This window comes from Momordica charantia, assembly GCF_013281855.1.
Source record: "Momordica charantia cultivar OHB3-1 chromosome 11 unlocalized genomic scaffold, Mcharantia_2.0 BLBB01000011.1, whole genome shotgun sequence".
Lineage (NCBI taxonomy): Eukaryota > Viridiplantae > Streptophyta > Magnoliopsida > Cucurbitales > Cucurbitaceae > Momordica > Momordica charantia.
In genome coordinates, this window is record NW_028275159.1 from 3,491,439 (window position 1) to 3,517,186 (window position 25,748).

At 36.1% G+C, this 25,748-nt stretch overlaps 4 protein-coding genes and 1 pseudogene across 12 annotated transcripts; 3 read left to right on the forward strand and 2 right to left on the reverse strand.

Annotated features, from left to right (window-relative positions):
• Positions 1-484: 484 nt before the first annotated feature.
• On the reverse strand, positions 485-5,285 carry LOC111011812 (EamA-like transporter family). Its single transcript, XM_022285712.2, has 8 exons — positions 4,787-5,285; positions 3,654-4,040; positions 2,502-2,719; positions 2,112-2,179; positions 1,929-2,030; positions 1,426-1,543; positions 1,210-1,345; positions 485-897 (listed from the first exon to the last, which is right to left on the reverse strand). Exons 1-8 carry the CDS (start codon positions 4,865-4,867, stop codon positions 835-837), a joined length of 1,173 nt encoding a protein of 390 aa, XP_022141404.1. The 5' UTR covers positions 4,868-5,285; the 3' UTR covers positions 485-834.
• On the forward strand, positions 2,994-3,126 carry LOC148208027 (U4 spliceosomal RNA; annotated as a pseudogene).
• Positions 5,286-7,478: 2,193 nt separating the features above from the next.
• LOC111009025 (synaptotagmin-4) lies at positions 7,479-11,916 on the forward strand. Its single transcript, XM_022281938.2, has 13 exons — positions 7,479-7,863; positions 7,962-8,066; positions 8,171-8,221; positions 8,360-8,480; positions 8,585-8,712; positions 8,872-8,973; positions 9,070-9,144; positions 9,234-9,313; positions 9,434-9,584; positions 9,670-9,900; positions 10,314-10,631; positions 10,838-10,951; positions 11,339-11,916. The coding sequence occupies exons 1-13, from the start codon at positions 7,759-7,761 to the stop codon at positions 11,483-11,485; spliced, it is 1,728 nt and encodes a 575-aa protein (XP_022137630.1). The 5' UTR covers positions 7,479-7,758; the 3' UTR covers positions 11,486-11,916.
• Positions 11,917-13,935: 2,019 nt separating this feature from the next.
• On the forward strand, positions 13,936-25,195 carry LOC111005729 (putative sucrose-phosphate synthase 1). 9 transcript variants are annotated; one of them, XR_015788866.1, is made up of 18 exons: positions 13,941-14,419; positions 14,512-14,601; positions 14,959-15,200; positions 15,346-15,409; positions 15,561-16,259; positions 16,405-16,521; positions 16,622-16,753; positions 16,878-17,054; positions 17,151-17,204; positions 17,302-17,364; positions 17,490-18,440; positions 19,161-19,288; positions 19,886-20,165; positions 20,863-20,985; positions 21,287-21,744; positions 22,515-22,943; positions 24,237-24,262; positions 24,971-25,195. XR_015788866.1 is itself a non-coding variant. In XM_088119771.1 (14 exons), the coding sequence occupies exons 1-13, from the start codon at positions 14,117-14,119 to the stop codon at positions 20,160-20,162; spliced, it is 3,297 nt and encodes a 1,098-aa protein (XP_087975897.1). In that variant the 5' UTR covers positions 13,941-14,116; the 3' UTR covers positions 20,163-20,165; positions 20,863-20,986. The 9 variants fall into 9 exon arrangements, 3 of the variants coding, with proteins under 3 accessions (XP_087975897.1, XP_022133048.1, XP_022133039.1); XR_015788864.1 differs by having other exon boundaries at positions 22,515-24,262; XR_015788865.1 differs by lacking the exon at positions 24,971-25,195 and having other exon boundaries at positions 24,237-24,347.
• On the reverse strand, positions 21,300-24,035 carry LOC111005754 (ACT-like superfamily protein). Its single transcript, XM_022277388.2, has 8 exons — positions 23,903-24,035; positions 23,536-23,621; positions 23,365-23,416; positions 23,155-23,269; positions 22,979-23,046; positions 22,206-22,862; positions 21,988-22,092; positions 21,300-21,647 (listed from the first exon to the last, which is right to left on the reverse strand). The coding sequence occupies exons 2-8, from the start codon at positions 23,604-23,606 to the stop codon at positions 21,300-21,302; spliced, it is 1,416 nt and encodes a 471-aa protein (XP_022133080.1). The 5' UTR covers positions 23,607-23,621; positions 23,903-24,035.
• Positions 25,196-25,748: the final 553 nt, after the last annotated feature.

The following is a 25,748-nucleotide window of genomic DNA, read 5'->3' on the forward strand; positions in this document are numbered from 1 at the left end:
TATAATTTTAAATATTTTTTAAATGTTTCAATTTCATTAATTTAATCGAACTTCGTAATAAACTATACTGGTCGATTGAGTAAAAAATACATGAAAATAAATGGATTTTTGAGTACACAAAAACAGTTTCTGGATGATATATGAAATTTACTCAAACCATCATGACTAAATTGTATCGTTGATCATTTTTACAAAATGCTAATGTAAAGTTATACACAAATCTTGATGAAATAAAAGTTTGGCATCTTATTTTTACCTTTTTAAAAACAGAATTAAAATTATTATTTTATCATCTTACAGGTAAAATAATTATGAATATCTCTTTTTTCTTTAACCAAGAAAGAAAATTACTAAATTACTAAATACATTTTTCTTCGAGCACCCGCTTTACTTAAAAAAAAAAAAAAAAAAAAAAAGAGAAGACAGAACCAAGGAATCATCAAAGTGCAACACTATTATCAATGAGTTTGAATAAACAAAGGCAAAAATTAATGTGACTTAAATTTTCATTTGAACCAAAGGAAGGAACATTCATTCTTATTACATCAAGGGCTCGAAATCCAAATACGACCCAAACGAACCTCACTTCACTTAATTTACACAACCAGTGGTAAAACACAAGAGTACATTTCAGTCATCTATGGTTTATGCAGATGGTGGTGCTTCTTTACCCAAAATTGCAGTTTTTACAAGTCTCAATCAGAATATACATTCCAATTCAATTGGTGAAGAAGAAAGACACTAGAGAGAGAGAGAGAGAGAGAATATCCTCATGAAAGAATTTTACTTTTTTCCATGTTAAGAATGCGCCAAAATGAAGATTATCATCCAATGCTACAACCCCAGCTTCTTTGAGAACCAGTCTGAAAGATTGGCAATTACAAATCCTGCAAACACCTGCAACCCACAGCCAAATACAAGATGTCGACTCCCAAATATCGGTACAGAACTTATCGCCCCTATAGTTCGAGAATTTAACTGAAACTATTTTTTTACTTCAAGGTATCACCAATAGTTGTAACGATGTGTCTTAATTGCAACGGTTTTCTAAGCTTGAGGGTGAGTTGTATCAGGTTCTATAGTTCAGACTTCAGAGGTGGGTTTTGCATTTTTATACTTACCACAACTCAAGTACAGTTACTTTATTTAACTCGAGATTCTTCGTCATTTACTGAAACTACACTCAGAACCACAAAAGTAGTTAGTTACCTGAGTTGAGCCGAGGATGTAAACTGCTGAGTAGTGACGGCCGTGGATCAACATGTCAGCCAGCATGGCGAGTGGAATGGTGAGCGACATGCCCAACGTTGCCACCAGAGGCGTAGTCCATACGACACAGAGTGCCCTGGATACAAAATAAAAGGTTCGGTGTAAGGAGAAAATGTTATATGCCATCTAGGTTAGGCTTAACTTGATTTGACATACCAGAAATAATCGGAAAGTACGCTTCCGATAAAGCCATTAGCGAGAACTACTTCTTCCGTCCTAAGAGAGTGAGGAATCGAAAACTTGGGTTCTATTCCCAAAGCTGTCAATGGCCAAACTGAAACCACCACCAAAAGAAAAGCTTAAATGATGTAATCTTAACAGCCAAAGATAGGATTAACCAATCAAATACTTGACTAAATTAGTTGATCTGCCAGGCACCGAAAACACGCTTAATCTAACCCACCATAGCACACACCCACTGTGCATCTATGCAAAATGCATCGCATAAAATATGTCTCGCGAAAACACTTAAATCCAATCTCATGAGCCAGCAATTATAGAATGCTAAATAAATCTTTCTAAATCCAGTACCACTGAGTCCAAGTCTGCTATCCCAATGCAGCATAGTGAAAGAAGCAAGTGAAATGATAACATAGATACATAAATTTAAGGATTCTATTTGATGGATTACAGATAAGAGCATCAATAGTCTCACTTACCGAGCCACCAAAGCGTGACGAGCGTAAAGAGACCAATGTATCCAAACAATTTTTGCACATCCACCCTCTCTCCCTCTTCGCCAGCAAACTTCTTGAGAAGCACTACAACAGAAACGAAAAACTAGTCAGATCAATAGTTATACACAAATGTGAAAAGTTGCAAGAAGGATACACATTCATTACCGGTAAATAAGCCATATGATACAGCAGAGAGTAGGCCAAAAATATCTCCAATGAGAGAGTGTTCATTGCTGCACCCACCACCATGCTTTTAGTTATATAGAAGTTTTATGGGTTTAGGATGGTTATAAGGATGGCTAAATTCTTCAGTAAAAGAATACAAAATTGCGACCATAACTTGACCAACAAAAGCAGACATTATACCAATGATTATTCATGCAATAGTGACAATATAAATGTTAAGCATATGATAAATTGCGACCACAACTTGACCAACAAAAGCAGACATTATACCAATAAACCATAATGTATTTTAAGACGAGCCACGAGGATCAATTTGGAATGATGAGACAAAATCAAATATGTGACCCGAAAGATAGAGTCGAGACATACTCAGAAGCAGTTAGTTGTGACTCATCAGCAGCCCAAGTTTTACCAAGAGTTGTCATAATGACACCAGCCATACTGACGAAGACAGCAACAACTTTGACCATATTTAATGAATCTTGGCCAAGGGAGGCACCAATGAACAGAGTAAAAAGTCCAGAAGTAGAGGATAAAACTGTTGTGCTGGCAACACTTGTTCGTGCAAGTGCAGCATTTGATAGATACTGCAAAAGAAAATGAAAAAATTAACAAAAAAGAAGTATTACCAACTATCACTGTAAGATCACATCATGATTGGGGAGATCCATGCACTGCAGATGCGTGGTGAGATAATGACAAGATCTGCATGTTAAGGTTGCAAATGCAAGAAGCATAATAAAGACGGTGCTTTATGTCAATGCCCCTCGAAGTTCATTTCGGGACCAACATTATGCCATGTTACTTTCAGATTTCCCAATAAAGATTCCAACTACATCATCCAATTATCCTAACCATATACTATTTGCACTTGGGGCAATGATGCAGCTAGTGAGGTTGTAACCGAGGCACGTCTATTGCTGGTTGAAAACTATTTCCTAACGATATACTAGTTAGTGGTACACTCAGTCACATTTTGAACCACACTAGGCGAATAATACCTAAAACAGAGCAACTTTTATGAATACATTTACTCAAAGCCCAAAGATGCATCTGGTACCAAAAAGTACACACATGTTTCAGTGGCATTCAAGGCAAGGAGACATCACATAATACTATAGGAGTTGAAGACCAAAGAGAACAAAGAACATGGCCCCATGCTAGAGAATAGGATTGAGAATATTTCATCTGGTGGGGAGAATATAAAAAACATAACTAGAAAATTAGACATCCAACAACTAGGAGAGTCCTCACAAAAATTTAAATATTTTCCAATATTTGTGCCAAAAAGAAGACAGTAGAAAACACACCATACACAATGAAAAATACATATACATGGTTAAGAAGTTTTTGAATTGACTAAAAGGCTTCAAGACTTTTTCATTAATATAAAGGTTTCCTGTTAAAAAAATAACAATAATGGTCTATTTAAAGATCCAACTATTCAATTGGACGAAAATCTATTGAACCAATGGAGAAGTATCATTCCAAAAGAAAAGCCAAAGGTGCAGGTTAACTTGCCTCAGTTACAAACCATATGGGGGCAATGTAAAAACCATATGCAGCAATTTCCTTGTTAGTAAGCTCTCTCTCTTGTTTTGATGTATATGGATCATCTTTAATTCCAGGAACCAGGGGGCTTTCTTCAGCATGAGTTGAAAAATCAGCATCACTGTCTTTTCTAGTGAAACTTCCCTGGAGTTCCACATCCAAGTTTGTCTCCGCTCCACTGTGTTTTAGAGCACAAGTCTCACTGAAGCTTTCTGCATTTTTACCACTTTTAGAAGTGTGGCGTTTTACCAAATTACAAAACCAATCCTTAAGGAATGCTATTGGGAGGTAAACTACCATGAGAGAAGCTCCAAGATATGTTATGGCAAAAGGCTGCTTATAAGCAGTAAAAATGTCCTGTAAGCAAAACAAAGCAAAAAAATAAGAAAGCAAAACAAAACAAAATAAAGCATTGGTCATAACTTGCATAATGTGCAGATGAGCATGCTGCTCAGCGCTCCATCATAATAATAAAAGTTGGGAAAATTTTAAAAACTAGTGAACTATTGAACTATATCAGTAGGGTAAAAGAAAACACCAATGAAATATACAAAATAACTACATAAGTTTACCCCTCCAAGAAATAGTCCATTCCATTGACTACCATTTATCAGCTTTGAAATGAAAGGCCTAGCAAAAAATTGTCAACACCTAAGTAGTCTCCTGATTCCTGGATCACTAAAGCAGGTCGACTAATCTTCAAAAACTCGTCCGAGTCTCTTAGCTACAAGAAATTAGTTCCACTGACTAAGATAATTCTGCCCTTGCAACCAAAATCCCAAAACTCCCAGCTCGAATTAAATCTAAATTCTAAAGTCTAAATCCCAACAAACTATTCTGCAAACAAGCTCTAAATACTTCAGAAAAGGAAAAAAAAAAAACAAAAACAAAATGAATTCCGAAAGAATATGCAGAACAAACTCCAAAGCTAAAGCAACATATTATGTGCATTTCAGAAAGCGTAAACAAAATGCACATATAAAACCTGCCCACCATTGCAAAATCCCAACTACCCAGCAAACTAATAATGCAACACGTCCCCAAAAAGGAAGTTCACAAACGAAGCTGTAGATAACTCACGATCTTCCACTTAAACTACAAACCTGGGTCACTTCTGCTGATGTTACCCATATAATCACAACAGTCACTATGAGGAACAAACCGGCCTTATACCTCCAACTCATCACGAAAAATCCAAAACCCAGAAAGAAATCTACAAAATCGAAAAGGATCCGCGTCCTTCTCGCAGATCTCCGAGCTCCCTTCAAATTCGGTGGTGAATGAGGGAACGTGAAACTATACAGATCTTGCGGTTGGTTGGTGAGAAAGAGCAATGGGAAGCAGGGACGAACAAATGAATTGGAGATGGTGGTGGTTCAAATGGGTGGATTGATTGATTGTTACAGAAGAGAAACGCCGAGATGTGATGTTGAATTGAAGATTTGGAATTTAAGTTATCGGTGGTTACTTCCCGTCTATCCTTCTTCTCGCTCGCCGTTCCTCCAACCTGTCCCGTTTTTTAATTGCCATTTCGTCAGCGCTCAAAAACCGATTATCATTGAATTCCGCGTTTCTTGCTTTCTCCCTTTTTTCTTGTTTTTTGAAGATTACAATTTATAAGGTCGTTTTATTTATTGCAATTTTGGAAACTCAATTATGTGATCAAGTTTATGCAACTGTTTTTCTTTCAAAACAATAAATACAAATTTATTAACTTTAATCTAACTCAAATCAGAAAAAATCTTAGCTCTAGATACAGATAATTTTTTTATATGTCAAATAATTTTCATTCTAGTATTATATTCTCAAGAATATTTCTACTCTATTTCGGTTGAGTATTATATTTTATTCATTTGACAAATATAATTTTCTAAAATGAAAGATTGAAACTTGAAAGTTACGAATTTATGAGGGAAAAAACATGGGAAAAAATCAGTATATTCTTGTATAAAAATCGGTTGGGAAAAAATTAGTTAAAAATGGAGTTGAAATTTGGTAGAGATTATTATATTTTTAAGATGATCATTCTTAAATTGGGAGTTGTTTCACTTTTTTTTTTTTCAATTGTGGTCTCCTTTAAAGAGCTAAAAGCTATATATTTTAACTTTTCAACATTTTTATTGAGAAATTAAATATGCTATTTTTTAGAAATTAAATATACTAATTAATAGAAAAAAAATTATAATTCATGAAGTTTGCCAAATAGTGAAGATAGACAAATATAATATATATATACACACATATGTAAACTTATATAATTCGCATATTTGACTACCGTCATCCGTCCAGTCGACCGACACCGTCTAGTTACTTCTTTCTTTACGCACCTGCAATTTGCCTCGTCCGATTCCTGCCACATCCAACGGCTGAGGATTACCGGTATTTTTCCGACAGATTTGAAGCTATAACCTATCGCCGGCTTCCACGTGGCGAAATCACGCTAATATTCACCGATATCCATCATCCCACGTGGCGAATCGTTACCACTGTACTCACTTCTTCTCGCTCTATTTTGACCGAAATTCCACGTCGTTATTATTATTATTATTTGAATGACAGACAAAAGAAAAAGAAAATGCCTGTTTCAAAAAAAAAAAAAAAGGGAAAAGAAAGAAAGAAAAAGAAAATGCAAGCTAAAGTGACATTCTTCGTTGGTCCTGGTACCAAGTATATTCAGTAAAATAAAAAACAGAATCCATGTAAAATAAAGAAATAAATATCAACATAAATTTACTCAATGGATTGAGTTATCTGTCGTAAATTTAAAAAAGGGTGAATTATAATTCACCACATATGTGGTTGTAATTAAAAAATATTATAATTAATTAATTAACATCCTGAAAATTTTATATTTAAAATGATAATATTACAAAGTTAAAGTCCATATTTGATCATTATTTTTGTATTTTGTTTCTTATTTTTAATAATTATGTTTATAAATATTTATTTCACTTGTGTTTTTTTATATAACAAACGTGAGATGCTACAACTTTGAGAGAATTATCAAGATGCATTAGTCGTTCACGCTCATGTTGACACCTATATATTTTTTTAATATACATTTTTTAAAGTATTTTTCAAAATTTAATAGAATTTTTTAAAACTACAAATAAAAAATAAATAAATAACTTGTTTTGTTTGCAAAATAAAACTACAAGCAAATATGTTTGTAAAAAAAATATGAAAAACATTACTATAATTATAGGTAAGAATTGTAGATAAATATAAAATTTAAAAACTACGAACAAGTTTATTATTCAACGAGACTTTAACTAGTTTAGTCCTGATGAACTTCCAAACTAGCATTTAATAGATTCATTTAACTTTTAAAAGTGATTAATAGATGTCAAAGTGGACTATTATGTCAAAATCATGATCACAGAAAATGAGATCAAGATAAAAATAAAGAGATCTCTTTAAAAAATGCAGTGGTTAAAATAAACATTTTGAAAAAATATAAATTAATATGGGCGTGTAGGAATCAAAATAAATCAAATGAAAAAATGAAAAATATACCTATCAAAATATTATTTAAACTTTTTTTTTAATTCACCAATAACAAGTTAGAGAGTTAAACCATCGATTTCTAAAATAAGTATCTCATTCGCTTGAGAGATGATAGTAGTAACCAGTAAGTTGATGCAATTATCAAATACAAAATTGAACTTTTATCCACTTCCTAGAAAGAAAAAGTAAAAAGTAAAAAGACGACAAGGACCCGGAAGAAGCAGGAAATCGTTGGGCGGATCCACGTGGCACAATTACGCAACGGTTAACTTGAAACCAAGTACCACGATTGCTCCTGTGAAATTCCGATCCACTGTATAACAAAGAGACGCGAAACCAAAGGAAAGAACCAATTCCTCTTGTTCTTGTTCTTGTTCTTCTTCGTCTTCTTCCGACGCCAAATTCCGATATGGAACAAATCTTCACTCATACATTCTCTTCTTCCGCCATTTCCGCATTGCAATTCCGTCCGCAGATTCCATTCGTCACTCGCCCGGAGCATGATCTCTGATTCCATTAACTATTGGCTTCTTCCTCTGTTTCGTTTACCTTTGGTTTCTCTCCCGCCATGTCGCTCTTTTTCGGTATCTTCATCGGCGTTGTTGTCGGAGTCCTACTGGTTATTGCTTTTGCTCGCGCCGGGAATGTTCGCGCCAAGCATCGCTCTGATTTGGTATCTCTTTATCTTTCTTCACTTTGCCCTTGGTTCAATATTATGATGCCCTGTTCTTGCACTTATTTTCTGTTCCATTGGTATTACTGGCGATTCAGGCGACGACAGTTGCGGCATTTGCAAGGATGACGGCACAGGATTCCAGAAAAATCCTTCCGAAGGAGTTTTATCCGTCGTGGGTTGTATTTACGAAGCAACAAAAGGTTGGTTCCGTTTTTTTCTTCTTTAATCAAACAGAAGATCTCGTTCCAAAATGGCAGTGGATTAATTTCAGGATTTAGAATTATAATTTCTTCATCGTTTGCAGTTAACTTGGCTCAATCACCAGCTTGATAAAATCTGGCCATTTGTTGACGCGGTAATCCAAATCTTCACTACTCTGATTCCTTAACTCATTGTTATGTACATTAGAACGTGCTTTTGATCCTCGAGTCGATTCGTCCTTTTCCTTCCTGTTATTATCTCCTGGGATTCCATGGAATGACGATTTCTGTAGGCAGCATCGGAGCTGATAAGGAGCAGTGTGGAGCCAATTCTCGAACAATTTCGACCGGTTGTATTATCTTCTTTGAAGTTCTCAAAGTTGACCCTTGGTACTATCGCTCCTCATTTTACAGGTAATAAATTGGTTCAATATTATCGATTAATTGAATGCATACACCAGATTCAGTACCAGTTATCACGACCTCCTTAATTAAAACAACGTAAATTCGTTCTATAGGAATCGCTGTACTCGAGGACGAAGCAGAAACTGATGGAATAACTTTAGAGTTGGAGATGCAGTGGGATGGTAATCCAAACATTGTTCTTGACATAAAAACTAAAGTTGGCGTTTCTTTACCAGTTCAGGTGATTAGGAGTTTCCTATATCTGACGGTGAAAAATAATTTAAGTGATAGACTTATCATGATTTTTGAATGATTACTTAAGTTTAAAAGCTCGTAAGCAGTTATGTAATTTCTTCTCCCTCGCCGAACTCTTCTCTTATTTCCTGACTTATTTATTTAGGTAAAAGATATTGCATTCACAGGGCTTTTCAGATTAATATTCAAGCCATTAGTTGATGAGTTTCCTTGTTTTGGAGCTGTGTGTTATTCCCTGAGGAAAAAGGTAAATTGTCAGGAAGATTATACATTTCTGAAGAGCTTTTTATGTGTAGTTCATTCAATACTTGTGCATCACAATAGTTCATGTTACTGCTGGCAGAAAAATCTGGATTTTAAACTTAAGATTGTTGGAGGGGACATATCCTCTATTCCTGGGGTTTCTGATGCTATTGAGGTAAATCAGACTTATTTGATCTTTCTGGCTCTTGTTGGCACATCAAATTTCTGTAGTATAAGCTAAACTAGTGGAATATTCTTGTCTAGGGAACAATTCGAGATGCCATCGAAGGTAGCATAACATGGCCGGTTCGAAATATTGTGCCCATCATAGCAGGGGATTATAGGTATGTTAAGCAACCAGAAAATAAAACATCAGTTCATGATCGTTTACCATTAGTTTTTTAACATGTGATGCTCAAGGTTAGCTAGTTTCAATCATATGTGGTTTCCTTTTATTATCGTAGCGACTTAGAGGCAAAGCCTGTTGGAACATTGGAAGTGAAGCTCGTGCAGGCAAAGGAATTAACCAATAAAGACATTATAGGAAAGTCGGATCCTTATGCTATGGTGTTTGTACGGCCATTGAAAGAAAGAACGAGAACAAGTAAAACCATTGTAAGACAAAGCTTCTCTTTTCGTTACATTTCTGGTCTTTAATGGCTGAACTGAGATAAGTTTTCCTTCTGCTGTATTCGGCCAGAATAACCAATTGAATCCCATATGGAATGAGCACTTTGATTTCGTAGTTGAAGATCCATCAACGCAGCACTTGACTATAAGAATTTTTGACGACGAAGGAGTTCAGGCATCTGAGCTAATTGGCTGTGCTCAAGTAGCATTAAAGGACCTCGAGCCTGGGAAAGTGAAGGACATTTGGTTGAAGCTGGTCAAAGATTTGGAAATTCAGAGGGATAACAAAAACAGGGGTCAGGTCAGAGCTCCAATGACATCAAGTTCTTCCTTTTGAAGTTATTTTGGGTTCAGTTAAAAGGAGTTATCTACCATGTAATTCACGAGTTTCTTCTCAAAACCAATTGAAAATGAGAGGGGTAGCTTATGTATCTTATAGACCTTGTTAGGTCCCTTGGTCTTTTCGACATGGGATTCTCAATGTCCACTCAATTGGTGGCTCTTTTGGGCTCACCAATCTTGGTTGGATCCTATTTTTCGATCGAATATTCGTATGAGCTTGTTGGGCTCTTATATTATATAATATTGAGTTCCATCAAAAAATCTATTGATAATTGGAAATGATAGGAGTAATCCATATATCTTATAAACTTTGTTAGTTCTTTTTGACGAGAGATCCTTAACATCTACTCAACTTATATCCATGCTTGACAGGTGCATTTGGAGCTTCTTTACTACCCCTACGGCACTGATCAGAGCCTCTATATGAACCCATTTAACCCAGATTATGCATTGACCTCGGTGGAGAAGGCTCTGAAGACAGTGAAGAGTGTGAACACGGTTACAAATGGCTCAGAAGATGCAGATTCAGTAAAACAAAGCTCCCCAAAGAAGAGGGACGTGATTGTAAGAGGAGTGTTGTCTGTGACAGTAATAGCTGCTGAAGATTTGCCGGCTGTAGATTTCATGGGAAAAGCCGATCCTTACGTCGTTCTCATTATGAAGAAATCCGACACTAAGGTTAAAACCAGGGTGAGATTCTCAGCTTTGTGTCGAAAGAAAGAATTAAAAATTTACACTCTAGTTTGCAGTTTTTCTTTTTCAACTTGATTGTTCACTGTCATATTAAGTAGACAAAACATCATCAGTATTCAATATCACCATTTCCTTGATGATATCAATTCGTCAATATTGTAATATCAAACTTCAAAATCTCATTGGACGATTTGATTCACTAGGTTGTGCATGACACCCTGAACCCAGTCTGGAATCAAACGTTTGACTTCCTGGTGGAGGATGCATTACACGATATGCTAATGGTGGAGGTCTGGGATCATGACACTTTTGGAAAGGTAATCTTCTCCATCTCAACTGTTTGAACTGAAATTAAGTGTAGAATTTGAACTGAAATTTTAGTTTGATTCATGAAGTCACCGAGGAAAGAGTTTGAGCTCGATGTGCCTATTAATACTGCCAATCGAAGCATTAGCTCACTATAAATTCCCTGAAGTTGAAGGTTCCTTCAGAAATGATTTTGCAGATGTCTATAGCTACCCTCTCGTACCACATTAAACTACAACTAAATCCAATAAACTATTAATCAGTTGAAAAATGATATTGTAGAGATCCAAACATAGTATCTCCGGTTCTCTTCTTACATCATACTACACTCAACTAAATTCAAAAAGAAAAACTATAGTACATTTGATCTTTTCAACACTTGTTTCATGTTTATACAGGATAAACTGGGGAGGGTCATAATGACACTGACAAGAGCGATACTGGAAGGGGAAGTTCAGGACTCTTATCCACTGGAAGGAGCCAAATCAGGGAGAATTTTTCTGCATCTCAAGTGGGCAGCTCAGCCAATATTCCGAGATACTTGACCAAAACCTTCTCATTCTTTTTTTCTCATCTCGTCTTACTCAGGTATCTGATTAAAACTTCGCGGCGGGAGGAAAGAATAATACTTACTTATTGACCACCATTAAAAATTTGATAACTATTTATTATTTTAAAAAAGGAAAATTATCTCTTCTCCCTCTCTGAATTATTTGTAATGGTGGTCAGGATGGGATGAAACTTATGTTTACGAGTAAGTATCTTCATATTCACCACAATTAAAAAATTGACAGCTAAAATAGATGAATGATAGCTGTCAATTTTTTAATAGCGATAAGTAGGAGATATTGCTGTTGGTATGCATCTAAGTTTTATTCATCGGTATTATTTGAGAGGGGAATTCATCACTTACGATCGACCACTCAAGCCAATTCTTTCCCTATTGTTTAAATAGATCAGTGTTATTATTTTTTCATTCTTTAATTTCTTGTGTAGTTTATTGAGTGGGTCTAGTAATTGGACATCTCTCCAACTCCAAGTTGTGGGCTAGAGCTGTTTTTTAGTCCCTATTTGTGTTGGGCCTGAATATATAGCAAGAGGCCCACACGGGATGGGAATGTCCATAGAACTCGAAGCGTACCAAAATTGGGTGAAATTTTCTTATCAAATTAACACAAATTGTTAGGGTTAAAAGTATAAAGTAAACGGCACTTTAAAACTAAAATGCTTCCAACAATCGAAACTATGGTTTTTGTTGTTAAAATTTGAATCGTAATTCTCTAGAATCTATATTGTTAACTAAATGTGATGAAATAACATGTTTATTAGTTATTTGATAGATGTTAGTTGACAAATAGATGACGAAAAGAAGCTCGGACGAAATAAAGCATGTGTTATAGATCAAATCTCTTTTTAGGAACTGCGTCACTCTATTTTGTCTAGTTATCTACTTTTTGTCTTCTTCAATTATTTATAAAAAAAATAAACTAATTTTCATTTAACAAGCTTGTCATTTCATAGCTTGATTAACCAAAAAAAAGAAAAAAACTTTATACAATCATATTTTAAAATTCAGAGATGTAATTGAAATTTTAAAAAGTAACTATCTAGATGAATGCAAGTATAAGACAAGAGGCCCATCTTTATAAAATAAAATATAATGCTGAATTATTATCTTTAATTAAAAGTGTAAATAAATATTGTTTGGGGGTAGAAAAGAACATATGTGCCGTGTTGGGAGATTATTGTACCAAACCAATGAAATGAAGCCACGTCTGTAAACTGCCATGGCATCTCCGTGCTTTAGTTTAGGTAGTGGAATCAAATACTATTAAGATAAGAATAATCTCACGAACATATTCTAGTTTCATTTTTTTTTTCTTTTACAAAGTCAAATCACATCATTTTTTCCATTTTCTTAAAGGCCCTCAACTAATTCAACCGAATTTCTCCCCAACCCTTTTCACATTAAAGTGAAAAAAAAATTAAGCAAAAAGCAAAATATATGGTCACATTGGGATCTTAGTATCATTCTCGACCTATTTGTTTTTTAAAATATTTGATATTGATCAAAGATTGATTTTTCAAATATTTGGTTATATTGTCTTCCAAAGTGCTTGAAAAAGTAGCCAAAAAAAAAATGGTAAAAATAACATTCACTCCTCAATTTTGTAAAAATAGTTAAATAGGGAAGTTAAACTCACCCGAGAGAAAAAAAAAGTTCAATATACTCTTAGTGAACATGAAGCCCAAACAATTATATACTTGATATACCTTATATATTACTTTTTCTTATTATGTTCAGTTTTTTTTATTACGCTGTGTTATGTTATTTAGATGAAATTCGTGTCTTTCATAACTTAAAAGTCTGTCAACAAAAAAAAAAAAAAAAGAAAATCCAATTTCAAATATTTTACCATATTTACCCATTCAAATGTTATACTATATTTTAACTGTCCATTATAAATTTCCCTTAAAAAATGAATATTTCTAAAAAATTGTTAAAAGGTTCTTGACAATTCAATGCTAGTTCTTTTAATAGAATATAAAATTACAAATGTAGATGTCAAAATTTCTAACTTTTAATACAATGCTTACAACACGTTGGTTGGGAAAGTTTTTTTTGTTTTTTTTTTTTTTGAACTCGACCCAATGTAATAAAACAAATTTTTTACCTTAAAAATATATAACAAAACATTTTTTAATATAATAAATTGGGATACTGAAACTTAAACTTTCAACTTCAATATAAGACAGTAGATATTATTTACCGACTCATGTAACAAAATGTTTGTTTAAATATTATTATTTAATTCTACGAATCTGAAGTTCCATGTATTTTATATATTAATTATCAAATATTTTAATCCAATCCAAATATTAACTTTTCATTTTCTACAAAGGAAGAAAAGAATAAAACATTTCTATATATATATAAAAGAATAAAACAAAAAGCAAAAAACTGAATTACCAACTTCTACCAGCCGGCTTTCCAGAGTAATCGAACGCGCTCTCCAGTCTCCGCCACTGTTGCGAAATTCTCTGTCATTGTCGTCGATTTCTTTCAACAAATTCATCCACAGTAATGCTCCGGTGGCGGTCAGGTGGCGTCTACAGCCGGAATCAGAATCACATTCATCGCAACCGTCGCGGAATCTCTGTTTTTCTTTTGCTTTATGCGCTGCACTGCACTGAACCAGCGTAGTAGTCCACAGCGACCTCTTCTATATAGCTTCCTCATCACTGGATCCTTGTTCTTCAGTGCTCTGAAGAGCTCCAGATTCAGCGCGGCGGCGATGGCGGGAAATGACTGGGTGAACAGTTACTTGGAGGCGATACTTGACGTTGGGCCTGGACTCGATGATGCCAGAGCGTCGCTTCTGCTGAGGGAGAGAGGACGCTTTAGTCCTACTCGTTACTTCGTTGAGGAGGTCATCACTGGCTTCGATGAAACCGATCTCTATCGCTCTTGGGTTCGGGTATGCCGTTTTGATTCTTGTTCTTCATTCGTTTGCTTGTCGGAGTAGGTGTGGAGGTTTTTTTAGTGTAGATTTTCTTCTCGTTGATGTAGGCTGCGGCTACGAGGAGTCCGCAGGAGAGGAACACGAGGCTGGAGAATATGTGCTGGAGGATTTGGAATTTGGCGCGAAAGAAGAAGCAGGTTTGTTTTCGACGTCTCTTCTTCATTTTGTATACGATTGTAATTTTAGATTATAATCGATTACGACACATTAATTTAATTTTCTCTGCGGTTGAACTTGACGAGGCAGTTCTTGCATAAACGTTGAAAATCGGTCTGATGACTTATTTCATATGATCGAATGAATATGTGTGGAGTAAATTTCTTTTCCTACTTCAGATGCGGTGGTTGCGTTGAGAAATTAATGAAATGAAACATAGTTTCTAAACCTCAATAGTACTTCAAAATGAGCGCATGTTGGAGAATTGGTTCCAGAACATCTACGGGAGCCATTATACATATGTTCACTCTCATTTATTTGCTTTCTAATTTGGGCAGCTTGAAGGAGAAGAAGCTCAACGTATCGCTAAACGCCATCTCGAACGCGAAAGAGGGCGAAGAGAAGTTACTGCTGAAATGTCAGAAGATTTATCAGAAGGAGAGAGAGGAGATGTACCCAGCGATCTCTCACTGCACGGTGACAGCATTAGAGATAAAGTACCCAGAGTTGGTTCTGTTGACACAATGGAAAGCTGGGCTATTCAACACAAGGATAAGAAACTATATATCGTTTTAATAAGGCATGAACCATTTCCCTTTGGAAAACAGAGTAGGGATTAAAAGAATGTAACATCGCGTTTACAACCTTTGTTGTGATATTCAAAACACAACAACCTCTAACTTCGGTTAAGTTTCAGTTATTTTTAACAAACACTTTTTGTGCAGCCTTCATGGCTTGATTCGTGGTGAAAACATGGAACTTGGACGTGATTCTGATACTGGTGGCCAGGTACTTTTGTTTCACTGGATTGTTACTCCAAAATATTTTCCATGCATTCCTTTTAGTCAATGTATGCAGAAACCTACCCTGCTGTCAAGATTCATATGTGGTGTTATACTCATTATTATTCTGGGATCTTTTTGTTTTCTTCTATAATCAGGTGAAGTATGTTGTAGAACTTGCTAGAGCCTTGGGGAGAATGCCGGGGGTATATAGGGTTGATTTGCTTACTAGACAAGTTTCAGCTCCTGATGTGGACTGGAGTTATGGTGAACCAACGGAGATGCTTAATCCAAGGAGCTCTGGCAGTTCCAAAGATGAGCTTGGCGAGAGTAGTGGGGCTTATATTATCCGAGTGCCATTTGGGCCAAAGGACAAGTATATTCCAAAAGAACTTCTCTGGCCTCATATTCCTGAATTTGTTGATGGTGCTCTTTGCCATATTATCCAGATGTCCAAAGTTCTTGGTGAGCAAGTTGGAGATGGGCAACTAGTTTGGCCTGTTGCTATACATGGACATTATGCAGATGCAGGTGACTCTGCAGCTCTTTTGTCTGGAACATTAAACGTTCCAATGCTATTTACTGGTCACTCACTTGGACGAGATAAGCTTGAACAAATTCTAAAACAAGGACGACAATCAAGGGAAGAAATAAATGAAACTTATAAAATAATGCGGAGGATAGAGGCAGAGGAGCTGTGTCTTGATGCTTCTGAAATCATTATAACTAGCACCAGGCAGGAGATTGAAGAGCAATGGCGCCTTTATGATGGCTTTGATCCAGTCATAGAGCGGAAACTGCGAGCAAGAATAAAAAGAGGAGTCAGCTGTTATGGCAGGTTTATGCCTCGCATGGTTGTGAGTAATAAGAAGTTTACCTTCAGATCCTTAATCAACACTTGAAACTTTCTGTCTCTGAAGGAAATGCAGTTCATAATTCCCTTGTTATATTATATCTTATAAAGTGCATTTATTATGTACTAATAGTGATTGTAATGATCAGGTAATTCCTCCTGGAATGGAGTTTCATCATGTTGTTCTACCTGACGCTGATATGGATGGGGAAGTTGAGAAGACTGATGATGGTCATGGTTCTTCAGACCCTCCAATTTGGGCTGAGGTTGTACTTCTTCTCTTATCAATTCTTTCTGTCATACTTCGCTAGTCAGTGAACTGTGAAGAATTATTGACAATGGTAATCTTGGGGACTTGAATGCTAGATTATGCGGTTCTTTTCCAATCCACGGAAGCCAATGATACTTGCACTTGCAAGGCCAGACCCAAAAAAGAATATTACCACTTTAATCAAAGCATTTGGAGAATGTCGTCCACTGAGGGAGCTTGCAAACCTGGTATTCTCAAAGCTTTGAGTCTAATAATTGCATACATTTTAATGAAATACCATTTCTTATATATGTTTTGTTAGATGAGATGTCAGTCCTTAGCTTGTAGTTTATTTTCTTTTACCTGTTACAGACATTAATCATGGGAAACCGTGATGATATTGATGAAATGTCTGGCACGAACGCATCAGTTCTTCTATCAATTATTAAGCTAATTGACAAATATGACTTGTACGGGCAAGTGGCGTACCCTAAACACCACAAGCAGTATGATGTTCCCAACATTTATCGACTTGCAGCAAAAACGAAGGTATACTGTTTGTAATTATCTTTATTTCGAAGGTTAACTTTTGAAATTTGTTTTATATTATTCATCTCAATCAACTCTATTTCCTCTCTTTTACAGGGTGTTTTCATCAATCCTGCTTTCATCGAACCATTTGGACTTACTTTAATTGAGGTTGTTGCCTTATAAAAGACCTGTTCTTTTAAGTGTGCTTATAAACAAAAAAGTCACCATTATTTTCTTGTCTATTTTCTTTTTTCCTCCTAAACAGGCTGCAGCTCATGGTTTGCCGACTGTTGCTACAAAAAATGGCGGTCCTGTTGATATTCTTCGGGTGTGTTAAATTGTTAATTTTGCTGGTGACTTTGTAATGGTTGAAAGTTCCTAATCCGATCAGTAATTGCTGCAAGTTTAGCTCTCATATCGGCTATTTAATGTTGTTAATGCACTTAAATACAGGTTCTCGATAACGGTCTGCTGGTTGACCCCCATGATCAAAAGTCCATTTCTGATGCTCTTTTAAAGCTTGTTTCAGATAAGCAACTCTGGGCAAGGTGCAAACAGAATGGTCTAAAAAATATTCACCTTTTCTCATGGCCAGAGCATTGCAAAACATATCTATCTCGAATAGTCAGCTGCAAACCAAGGCAGCCTCAATGGCAAGGAGATGATGATAGATTTGAAAATTTGGGCCCAGATTCACCTGGTGATTCTTTGAGAGATATTCAGGATATATCTCTGAACTTGAAGTTTTCATTCGATGGTGAGAAGAATGAAGGGAGTACGACCTTGGAAAATGCTTTAGATCCGGAGGAGAATGCTGCTGATGCAAAAATACAGTCAGAGAATGCTGTAATGGCATTGTCAAAAGCTGTTTTAGGTGGCATTCAAAAGGTTCGCTCAACTGGTGAAGTGGACCAGAATCCTGCAACTAGTAAATTCTCGGCAGTGAGGAAAAAAGTCATCTTTGTGGTCGCTGTGGACTCCGATTCATTCATTGATTCACTTGAAATCATTGAGTCAGTTGTAGAAGCCGTAGGTAAGGACAAGAATGCAGGGTTTATTGGTTTCATATTGTCGACATCGTTGAGCATACATGAGGTCTACTCTCAAATGATCTTGGGGGGTTTCATCCCTTCATACTTTGATGCTTTCATCTGTAACAGCGGAAGTGAGCTCTATTATCCATCTTCAAATTCCGATGACGACCCTTTTGGGCTTCCCTTTGTAGTAGATGTGGATTATCATTCACATATTGATTACCGCTGGGGTGGAGAAGGTCTGAGAAAAACTTTGGTTCGCTGGGCTACTTCCATCAATGAAAAGCAAGGAGAGGGCAAAATTGTTTTGGAAGATGAGTCGGGATCAACTTCTCATTGTTTTGCATTTGAAGTGAAAGATCCAACAGTGGTATGTTAGCATTTATTTCCTTCTACTTTCCTTGTAAATAGGGTGCCTTTTTTATCTTTCACGTGACAACATTTGTTGAAAATGATCACATCTTCTTGATTCTTGGACATGCAATTGTAATTTGCACTGCACTCGCATACCTTTTTCTTGTACCATGTAAATTAAGCAATTGCCGTAGAACCCTGCTATTAAAGATTTACCAAAGACAACGATGTGGCCAAGCGGATCCATTTGAGAGACTCCCTAGCTCTCCCAACCAAAGACTACCTAACAAAATGATGGTCTCCTTCACCCACCTCCCCCCCAATTTACGGGTGATCACTTACAAACTCAATTATCAACTACTCAACCATAATAGGCACTGCCTTAACCATATAGCTAACCCCTATATAGATAGCTAATCTAGATACCTAAGGTATCTGCAGCCAAAGTGTCGAGGCGATGGAATTGGAAATGATGCTTGTCTAGCAGCTGTCCATCAAAAAAATATTCGCTCCCACAGTTCCACATCTGAGAGTTAGTTGGAAATAGTTGTAGAGTCTTTCTCTGTTGGGTAAAACTGATCAGGTGGCTATCAGTTCTCTCAAAATGTGCCTGGCTTCCTTGATGTCTATATATACAGCACATATCTTATCTAGATGCCTAATAAATTATCATTTGGGAAGAAGGGAAGAGAGTGATACTTACATTTGTTTTGATACCTAACAATGTAAATTGCAGCTTCCTCCAGTTAAAGAGCTACGGAAATTAATGAGAATCCAGGCTCTTAGATGCCATGCTTTATATTGTCAAAATGGAAAGAAGCTGAATGTCATCCCTGTATTGGCTTCAAGGTCTCAAGCTCTGAGGTATGGCAATGGGGGAGGGTTTAAATTTCCTTTGCCTTGTGATTTCTGACATTATCTGGCTGGTTTCTTTATATTGATGATATATCTGTGAACCTAGGAAATAAAACACCATACAATATCTTAGTATTTCTGCCATTGTTGTGTCAGATGCATAAAAAATTTCGATGAATTCAGAGGGTTCAGTTTAGCAGGATCATATGCGGTTGTAGCAACTCTGATTTTCTGATAGGAATCATGTTGTTAATAGACACTCAAAATTATAGTTAGCATCTCTCATGTTCATTTTATATCCCACGTGCCTCTTCTAGTCAATAGTCAAATATCTTATAGCTGAGATGATTGTTATGATTATTTTAAATGATTTGTAAATACTATCAAGTGGTGCGATAATAAATTAACATTTTGTTAAGCTACATGAGTGGATGAATAAATAGGTAAAGAGAACATAAGTAAAAGACACAGTCCCCCTAAATTGTTGAAACTTAATGGCTTTGACTCACATTACAGATTCCTAAGTTTTTATTTATTTATTTATTTTTTATATATTTTTTTTTTTTGATGTTTGGGGATCATGTACAAATTTTATTCCCTTTCCAGGTATCTCTACCTTCGATGGGGAATGGACTTGACAAAGGTGGTGGTGTTTGTGGGAGAATGTGGGGACACAGATTATGAAGGTTTGATTGGTGGAGTTCACAAAACTGTGATATTGAAGGGCATCGATTGCAGTGCTGCTAGCAAGCTTCATGCCAACAGAAGCTATCCTCTGGAACATGCTGTACCATTCAGCAGCCCAAATGTTATCCAAGCAGAAGGATGCAAGATTGCTGACATAAGAACTGCATTGGGGAAGCTAGGTGTTCTTGAGGCTTAGAGAGTTAAGTTCTGACTCAACTATTTCCTATCCAAATGTATATATCAAATAGTTTCTACGCTATTTTGCTACTAGATCATCAGTTTCTGCAACTTTTGTTGCAGGGGAGTTTTTGTTGCTGAATAAACTTCTGCCTAGAATTTGTCATCTTCTTGAGAGATTCTTCACTCCATCATGATGAGAGTGGATAAACGATACATGTTTCGAGATGTTTTAATACTCTAAATAATATCATGATCAATTTTTGTAATTCCTATTTCTTGTTCGTGTAAGAAAGTATGGTTTTAACGTTTCCTCGGCAAAACTTTGGTTGCTACATTGTTGCAAATGTCACTAATTTTGCTTTGTAGCAGTTGCGACATTATCTACAACCTTTCTTACTCTTAAAGATCTTCCACCTGTAGTTTTATAACCAATTTATATTGTGTTTTCTGTTTTTAAAATATATATATATATATTTAATAATTTGTTTGCAACTGTCAACTGCTTAAAATACTTTTGAAAACTTAGCTCAAATTTCATGATAGAAAACGTGTATTAGGAAACTTTTTGTTGCACGGTAGATTCTTTAGTTGATTTATTTGGCTGATATCTAGTTAGATTTGATTTGGCTAGCTGATAAAGTTTATCTGAAACTGTTTTTTTTTTCTTTCTAATTTTTAAAATTTGCCCTGGATTTTATTTTATTTTTTTCTGAAAGGCCGATTGCAGGATGAAGGATTTGGTAACTGAAATGATTAGTTCTCTGCCGCTCCAAAATCAGATTAGTTGATGACTAAAACAGAGTCAAACCAAATCTGATCTAGAGAAGATCTTCTCCAACGTATGAACAGTAATCGTCCCTTCTAAATTCAAAGGTTTAGGCACATAGAACTAGAGGCTGTCGATTCCATTCAACAGATCACAATGCTGAACAAAAGAATCATTCTGTTGCGTCATTATTGTGAATGTGCATGAAAATCTCTACTCCACAGTACATTTTCATCCTATCTTCATATTTTGCCAAATTCCATACTATTTACACCAATTCTATGTCAATATCATACACATATGAACATCTAAACTCACCCATATTTTTCTTTGTATGCTGTTTTCTGCTGCAATTCCTTTTAATTTGTTGCCAGGAGAAAAACAGAGTCAGTGCCTGATGGCAATGAAGTTGTGAGACAGGCGCTCAATCTGAGACTTGAGCATGTCGCCGAAGGAGAAGCGAGACCTTGTAATCTGAGCCTGAGGTGAGGATGGAGGGCTGGTCTCGTTCTTGACTCGAAGGACAATGGGGCCAATTTCCTTCTTCACGGACTCCACCATCTCCATGTCTACTTCTTTGCCTGAAATGTCTTTGACATAGAATGCATTAATGGCTTTCTCCCCCTTTGTTGCTATGTCTGCTCTCACCACATTCAGCCCATTTTCTCGCAGAACCCTCGTTATGTCTGACAGCAATCCCGCCCTATTGTTTGCACATAACTCCAGCCTTACTCCCTGACCAAATATTGTGTTCAAAAAGACATCAACATCAATACACTTTTGCAGCTTCATCCTGATGGTGGTGTAAAGATTAAAGTTCAACTCTGTAAATGTGAGTTTTTCTTTAGAACTTTTTGGTTAAATTAAAGTTTGGTTATGAAAGTGTTAATATTTCTAATACGTCTCGAGTCTATCTTATTTATCTTGTGTTTGGTGGGTCACTAGCTGATCATGTTTAGACCAAATGTTTAAGATTAAATAGACACAAGTTTAGTTACCTATTAGACTGAATAGACAGGGCCAAACTTATAATTGGACACAATTTTCTTTCACAGTTTTGGGATTGCCGTTTTACCTCACAAACTCGCCGTTCAATGGCTGCTTCTAAACATTTCACCACCCTTTGCTTGTCATTCTCTGAATTCAAGGCATACCCATTTACATGTCTGATGAAATACTCCTGCATCATTAAGTTCAAACCATGTCCATAGCAATAGATTAGAAGGATACTCCCATTTTCAATTGTTAAGTGTGGATGGAATGTTAGATTAAAATGGCTGGAGTTGATCATACCTGAAGAGCACACCCTCCTTTGGAACTAATGGAAGCATGGAAGATTACATATTGCATATCTGTAAGAGTACAAACTGTGTCGAACATAAGCCTCGGCCTATCCTTGCACTCAATGCTGACAATGGAGTATCCTTTCTGATCACAGCTTTCAATCCGCACCATTTCCTTCCTCCATTCTTTATTACTTTTGCATCTGTTGGACAGAGATTCGGAGGTCCAATCATAATCCTTGACCGAAAGCAAGAGCTGGTGCAGCCGCCGCTCCACATCGGTTGTTATGGTGGCTGATGTTTTCACTTCTTGTTGCAGGGTGTGCGTCCAACTGGTGATCGGAGGGGCAGTGGCCGCCCGGAGGACAGTGGAGAGATGCTCCTCAATGGAGGCGAGCCGGTGGGGATCCTCGATCGGGCTGTCGGTGGATTGGTCGGAAATATAGGCAATGCAGGCCAAGCGAGCATTGTGGCTCCAAGCATGAGCTTCCACAATGTTGCAATGCAGGTCGGCCAAGGCAGCGGATATCTCGGAGAAGAGACCAGGCCTGTCGGTTCCGGTCATTTCTATGGCTGTATGCTCACCGGAATTGTCAGATTTCAGAATGTTGTTGGCATAACTTCTGGCCTTGGCCGAGTTGTCAGGACCTTTGGTTGTTCCTATGGCCTGCACATTCACGGAAAACAGCTAAATCAAGTAGATGGTCCAAAAGGAAGGAGACAGATTATTCATTAAACGTCGATAGAGGTATGATTTAAACACAAGAGTAGAATTTTACGGGCCTGCTGGATCGAGTTGATGAGTTTCTGGTCCGTAAGTTTGTGGCTATGCTCATCCTTCACATGAAAAACTGCCAAACCAAAAGAAAAAAAGAAGGAAAAAAAAACCCCACATTCAATTCCATCTTAGGAAGGACTCCATTAGAAGAGATGGGAAACATTTGATCATGAAACGGTACCATCCATGAACCAGCCTGCATCACAAGAAATATAGCTTTTGGATATTGAAAGGTTCAAATCTGTCAAAATTTGAACCACCTCAAGGAGGAGGCCTTGTTTGTTCAAGCTATCCACCTGCACCAAAAATGGAGCCCATCCGATCAATTAGCCGCCAATGACCGATCAGAAAAAGGAATTAGACCATTAATTTACAAACCCATTATCGCTACCTTGACAATGGTGCAATCCTCCATGCTTTCATTGTCAATGCAGACTCTGCAACTACAAGAAGAAGAAGAAGAAGAAGAAATAAGCATTAGGGTTGAGGAGGTTGATTTTGGATGATGAGGGAAATGGAAGGGTTTAATATGATATAATATGATATTATATTATATACTTACGTAGGGCCATTAATCCTCTCTGGAAGAGTATCAAATTCAGGATCAAAGTATGGCCAACAGACTTTCTTCATATTGCTCCAAAAGGGCTAAGGGAGAAAGAGAGACAGAAGAATCAGAAGAACGGAAAAGAAGTGGGAACCAGGGAAATGAGGTGTATAAAGCAAGCTATATTTAGGGGAGAATGCATGATTTGAGGGATAAATTTGCTTCGCATGCAAAAATAGGCAAGAACAAAGAACGAGAGGAAAATGAAATGAAAAGAAAAGAAAAACAGGGGAAGGAGAAGGAAGTGGGAGTAGGCCATAATGACCACCTGATATCCATAACCAAATTAAATTAAAACGCAAACGCAAACGCAAACACACACTTCACACTTTGCTTTTGATTCCCTCTCTTTGCAGGTGAAGCCTTTGCCTTTTACAAACGATTAGAGAAAGAAAACAGAGTGATGATTTTGATGAGATTTTGATTCATTCTTGAATGGGAAGAAGAAGGAAAATATGTGGAAGTGGTTGCTTTGCTCTAAGTGTTTCTTCTTTCTCTGCTTGGCTTTGCAATTCCCAATTGCTCTTTCTCTTCTCTCCACCTTTTCTTTTTTCTTTGGCCTTCCTTAAATCTCTCTCTCTCTCCAGTCAAGTTTCGGTTATCCTCGTGTGTTTTTTCTTTTTTTATTTATTTACTTATTTATTCATGTTTTGCAGGTACACGAAATCACCATTTTTTGAAGGTGTGTTTTGTTTGTGGACTTAGAACTTACAAGTTTATTTATAAGATCTAATGGTGGGAATTATATGATATATCATGATTGTCCTCTCCAAGGTGTTTAAATCCATTCGAATCTATGGGTTTTTTCATTTCTCGTGAATGGATTGGAAGTTTGAGTCGTTTTGATTCTCAAATATTGTGTTATATCGATTGCAATATTGCTTACTTAATTTTATTATTAATTGATAAGTTAAATCTTGTTTTTCAATATGAAAATCATGCATTTTCTTTCTTGAAATCATATTCTCATGCGTTCTATTACTAAAGTCGTGTTTGGGAGCGATTTTGTCGTTATTTAAAATTACTTGTATATCATCCTAAATATATTAAGTACTTGACATAATCAAAATCACTTTTTTCATTGTCAAAATTATTTTCATTTGAAATAGTAATGGTGTACAACGAGTAACTTTAGAAAATGATAAAATTAGTTCCAAACATGCTCTATGTATACTCAACTAAATTCTAATTGATAAATGAGTGCAAGAAAGAATTCTAATTGATAAATGAGCGCAAGAAAGAACTTTGATTTGTTTAGTTTAATTTGTATCTATTCAAATGTTTGCTTCTTTTATCTAGAACTTGATCACAAGTTTCAATTTATTAAATGTTGTATTTCATATGAATATCTTTTTGGAGAATGATAAAGATATTTTTGAATCACTTGTAGAATAAGAGGGTAGAATCTAAATATGAAGAATTGGCAGTTAGCCATCAGGAGGAAGGAGGTGAGAGTGTATTTGTTAGAAGATTGTGCAACAGCTTTCACATTACTAAACTTCGCATCTGAGATTATGGGTTAGAAAAATCCAAATGTAACCGTCTTTCATTATTTGTACTGCTTTCGAATGATTTAGTATATAATAAATTAATCCACTTAGTTCAAAATTTGTAATGATTTAGTCCATATGGTAAAAATTTATGTTAAATTTCTTATATATGTAAGTCAAATAATCTATGAGAAATCAAGTTGTTCATAAATTACAAAGACTAAATTATTATATGATAAAAGTTTTTGATGAAATTTTTTACGATAGAGATTTAATCGTTACAAATTTTAAACTATAGGATTTAAATTATTACATAATAAAATTTAGAAAGTAAATTATTACCGATTTGAAAGAATAAAAACTAAATCATCGCTTTTGCTAAGTACACTAATCAAGACATGAGGAAGCCTACTTGGAATTTGGAAGGGAAACATGCTTTTGCTTTTTCTGTGTTCGTTCCGCTCGGACCAATCTCGCTACTCGAATACTTCTACTTGAGAGTTATTCGTGCAGCAATGTGACAAACAATCTAGCACATCAGAGTGTCAAATGCACAATGTACTATGTACTAGGTTACCGACCAAGAAAGACTTCTCTTAGTTAGGCCGATTAGAACGTGTATTTAGTCGATGTAAGGCACCGTGGTAAAGCCATGAACGAGATTGCAATAAGAGAAGA

Coding starts and splice junctions, on each gene's coding strand:
- LOC111011812 (XM_022285712.2), bottom strand. CDS start 4,867: ATGAGTTGGAGGTATAAGGCCGGTTTGTTCCTCATAGTGACTGTTGTG. Junction 4,041..4,786: donor CATCAGCAGAAGTGACCCAG/GTTTGTAGTTTA, acceptor TTTTGCTTACAG/GACATTTTTACTGCTTATAA. Junction 1,346..1,425: donor GTACTTTCCGATTATTTCTG/GTATGTCAAATC, acceptor TTTTGTATCCAG/GGCACTCTGTGTCGTATGGA.
- LOC111009025 (XM_022281938.2), top strand. CDS start 7,759: ATGTCGCTCTTTTTCGGTATCTTCATCGGCGTTGTTGTCGGAGTCCTA. Junction 8,222..8,359: donor TCTGGCCATTTGTTGACGCG/GTAATCCAAATC, acceptor CGATTTCTGTAG/GCAGCATCGGAGCTGATAAG. Junction 9,585..9,669: donor CGAGAACAAGTAAAACCATT/GTAAGACAAAGC, acceptor GTATTCGGCCAG/AATAACCAATTGAATCCCAT.
- LOC111005729 (XM_088119771.1), top strand. CDS start 14,117: ATGCGCTGCACTGCACTGAACCAGCGTAGTAGTCCACAGCGACCTCTT. Junction 17,365..17,489: donor GTCCTGTTGATATTCTTCGG/GTGTGTTAAATT, acceptor ACTTAAATACAG/GTTCTCGATAACGGTCTGCT. Junction 18,441..19,160: donor AAGTGAAAGATCCAACAGTG/GTATGTTAGCAT, acceptor TGTAAATTGCAG/CTTCCTCCAGTTAAAGAGCT.
- LOC111005754 (XM_022277388.2), bottom strand. CDS start 23,606: ATGAAGAAAGTCTGTTGGCCATACTTTGATCCTGAATTTGATACTCTT. Junction 23,417..23,535: donor GAGAGGATTAATGGCCCTAC/GTAAGTATATAA, acceptor TTCTTCTTGTAG/TTGCAGAGTCTGCATTGACA. Junction 21,648..21,987: donor TTGAACGGCGAGTTTGTGAG/GTAAAACGGCAA, acceptor ATATTTGGTCAG/GGAGTAAGGCTGGAGTTATG.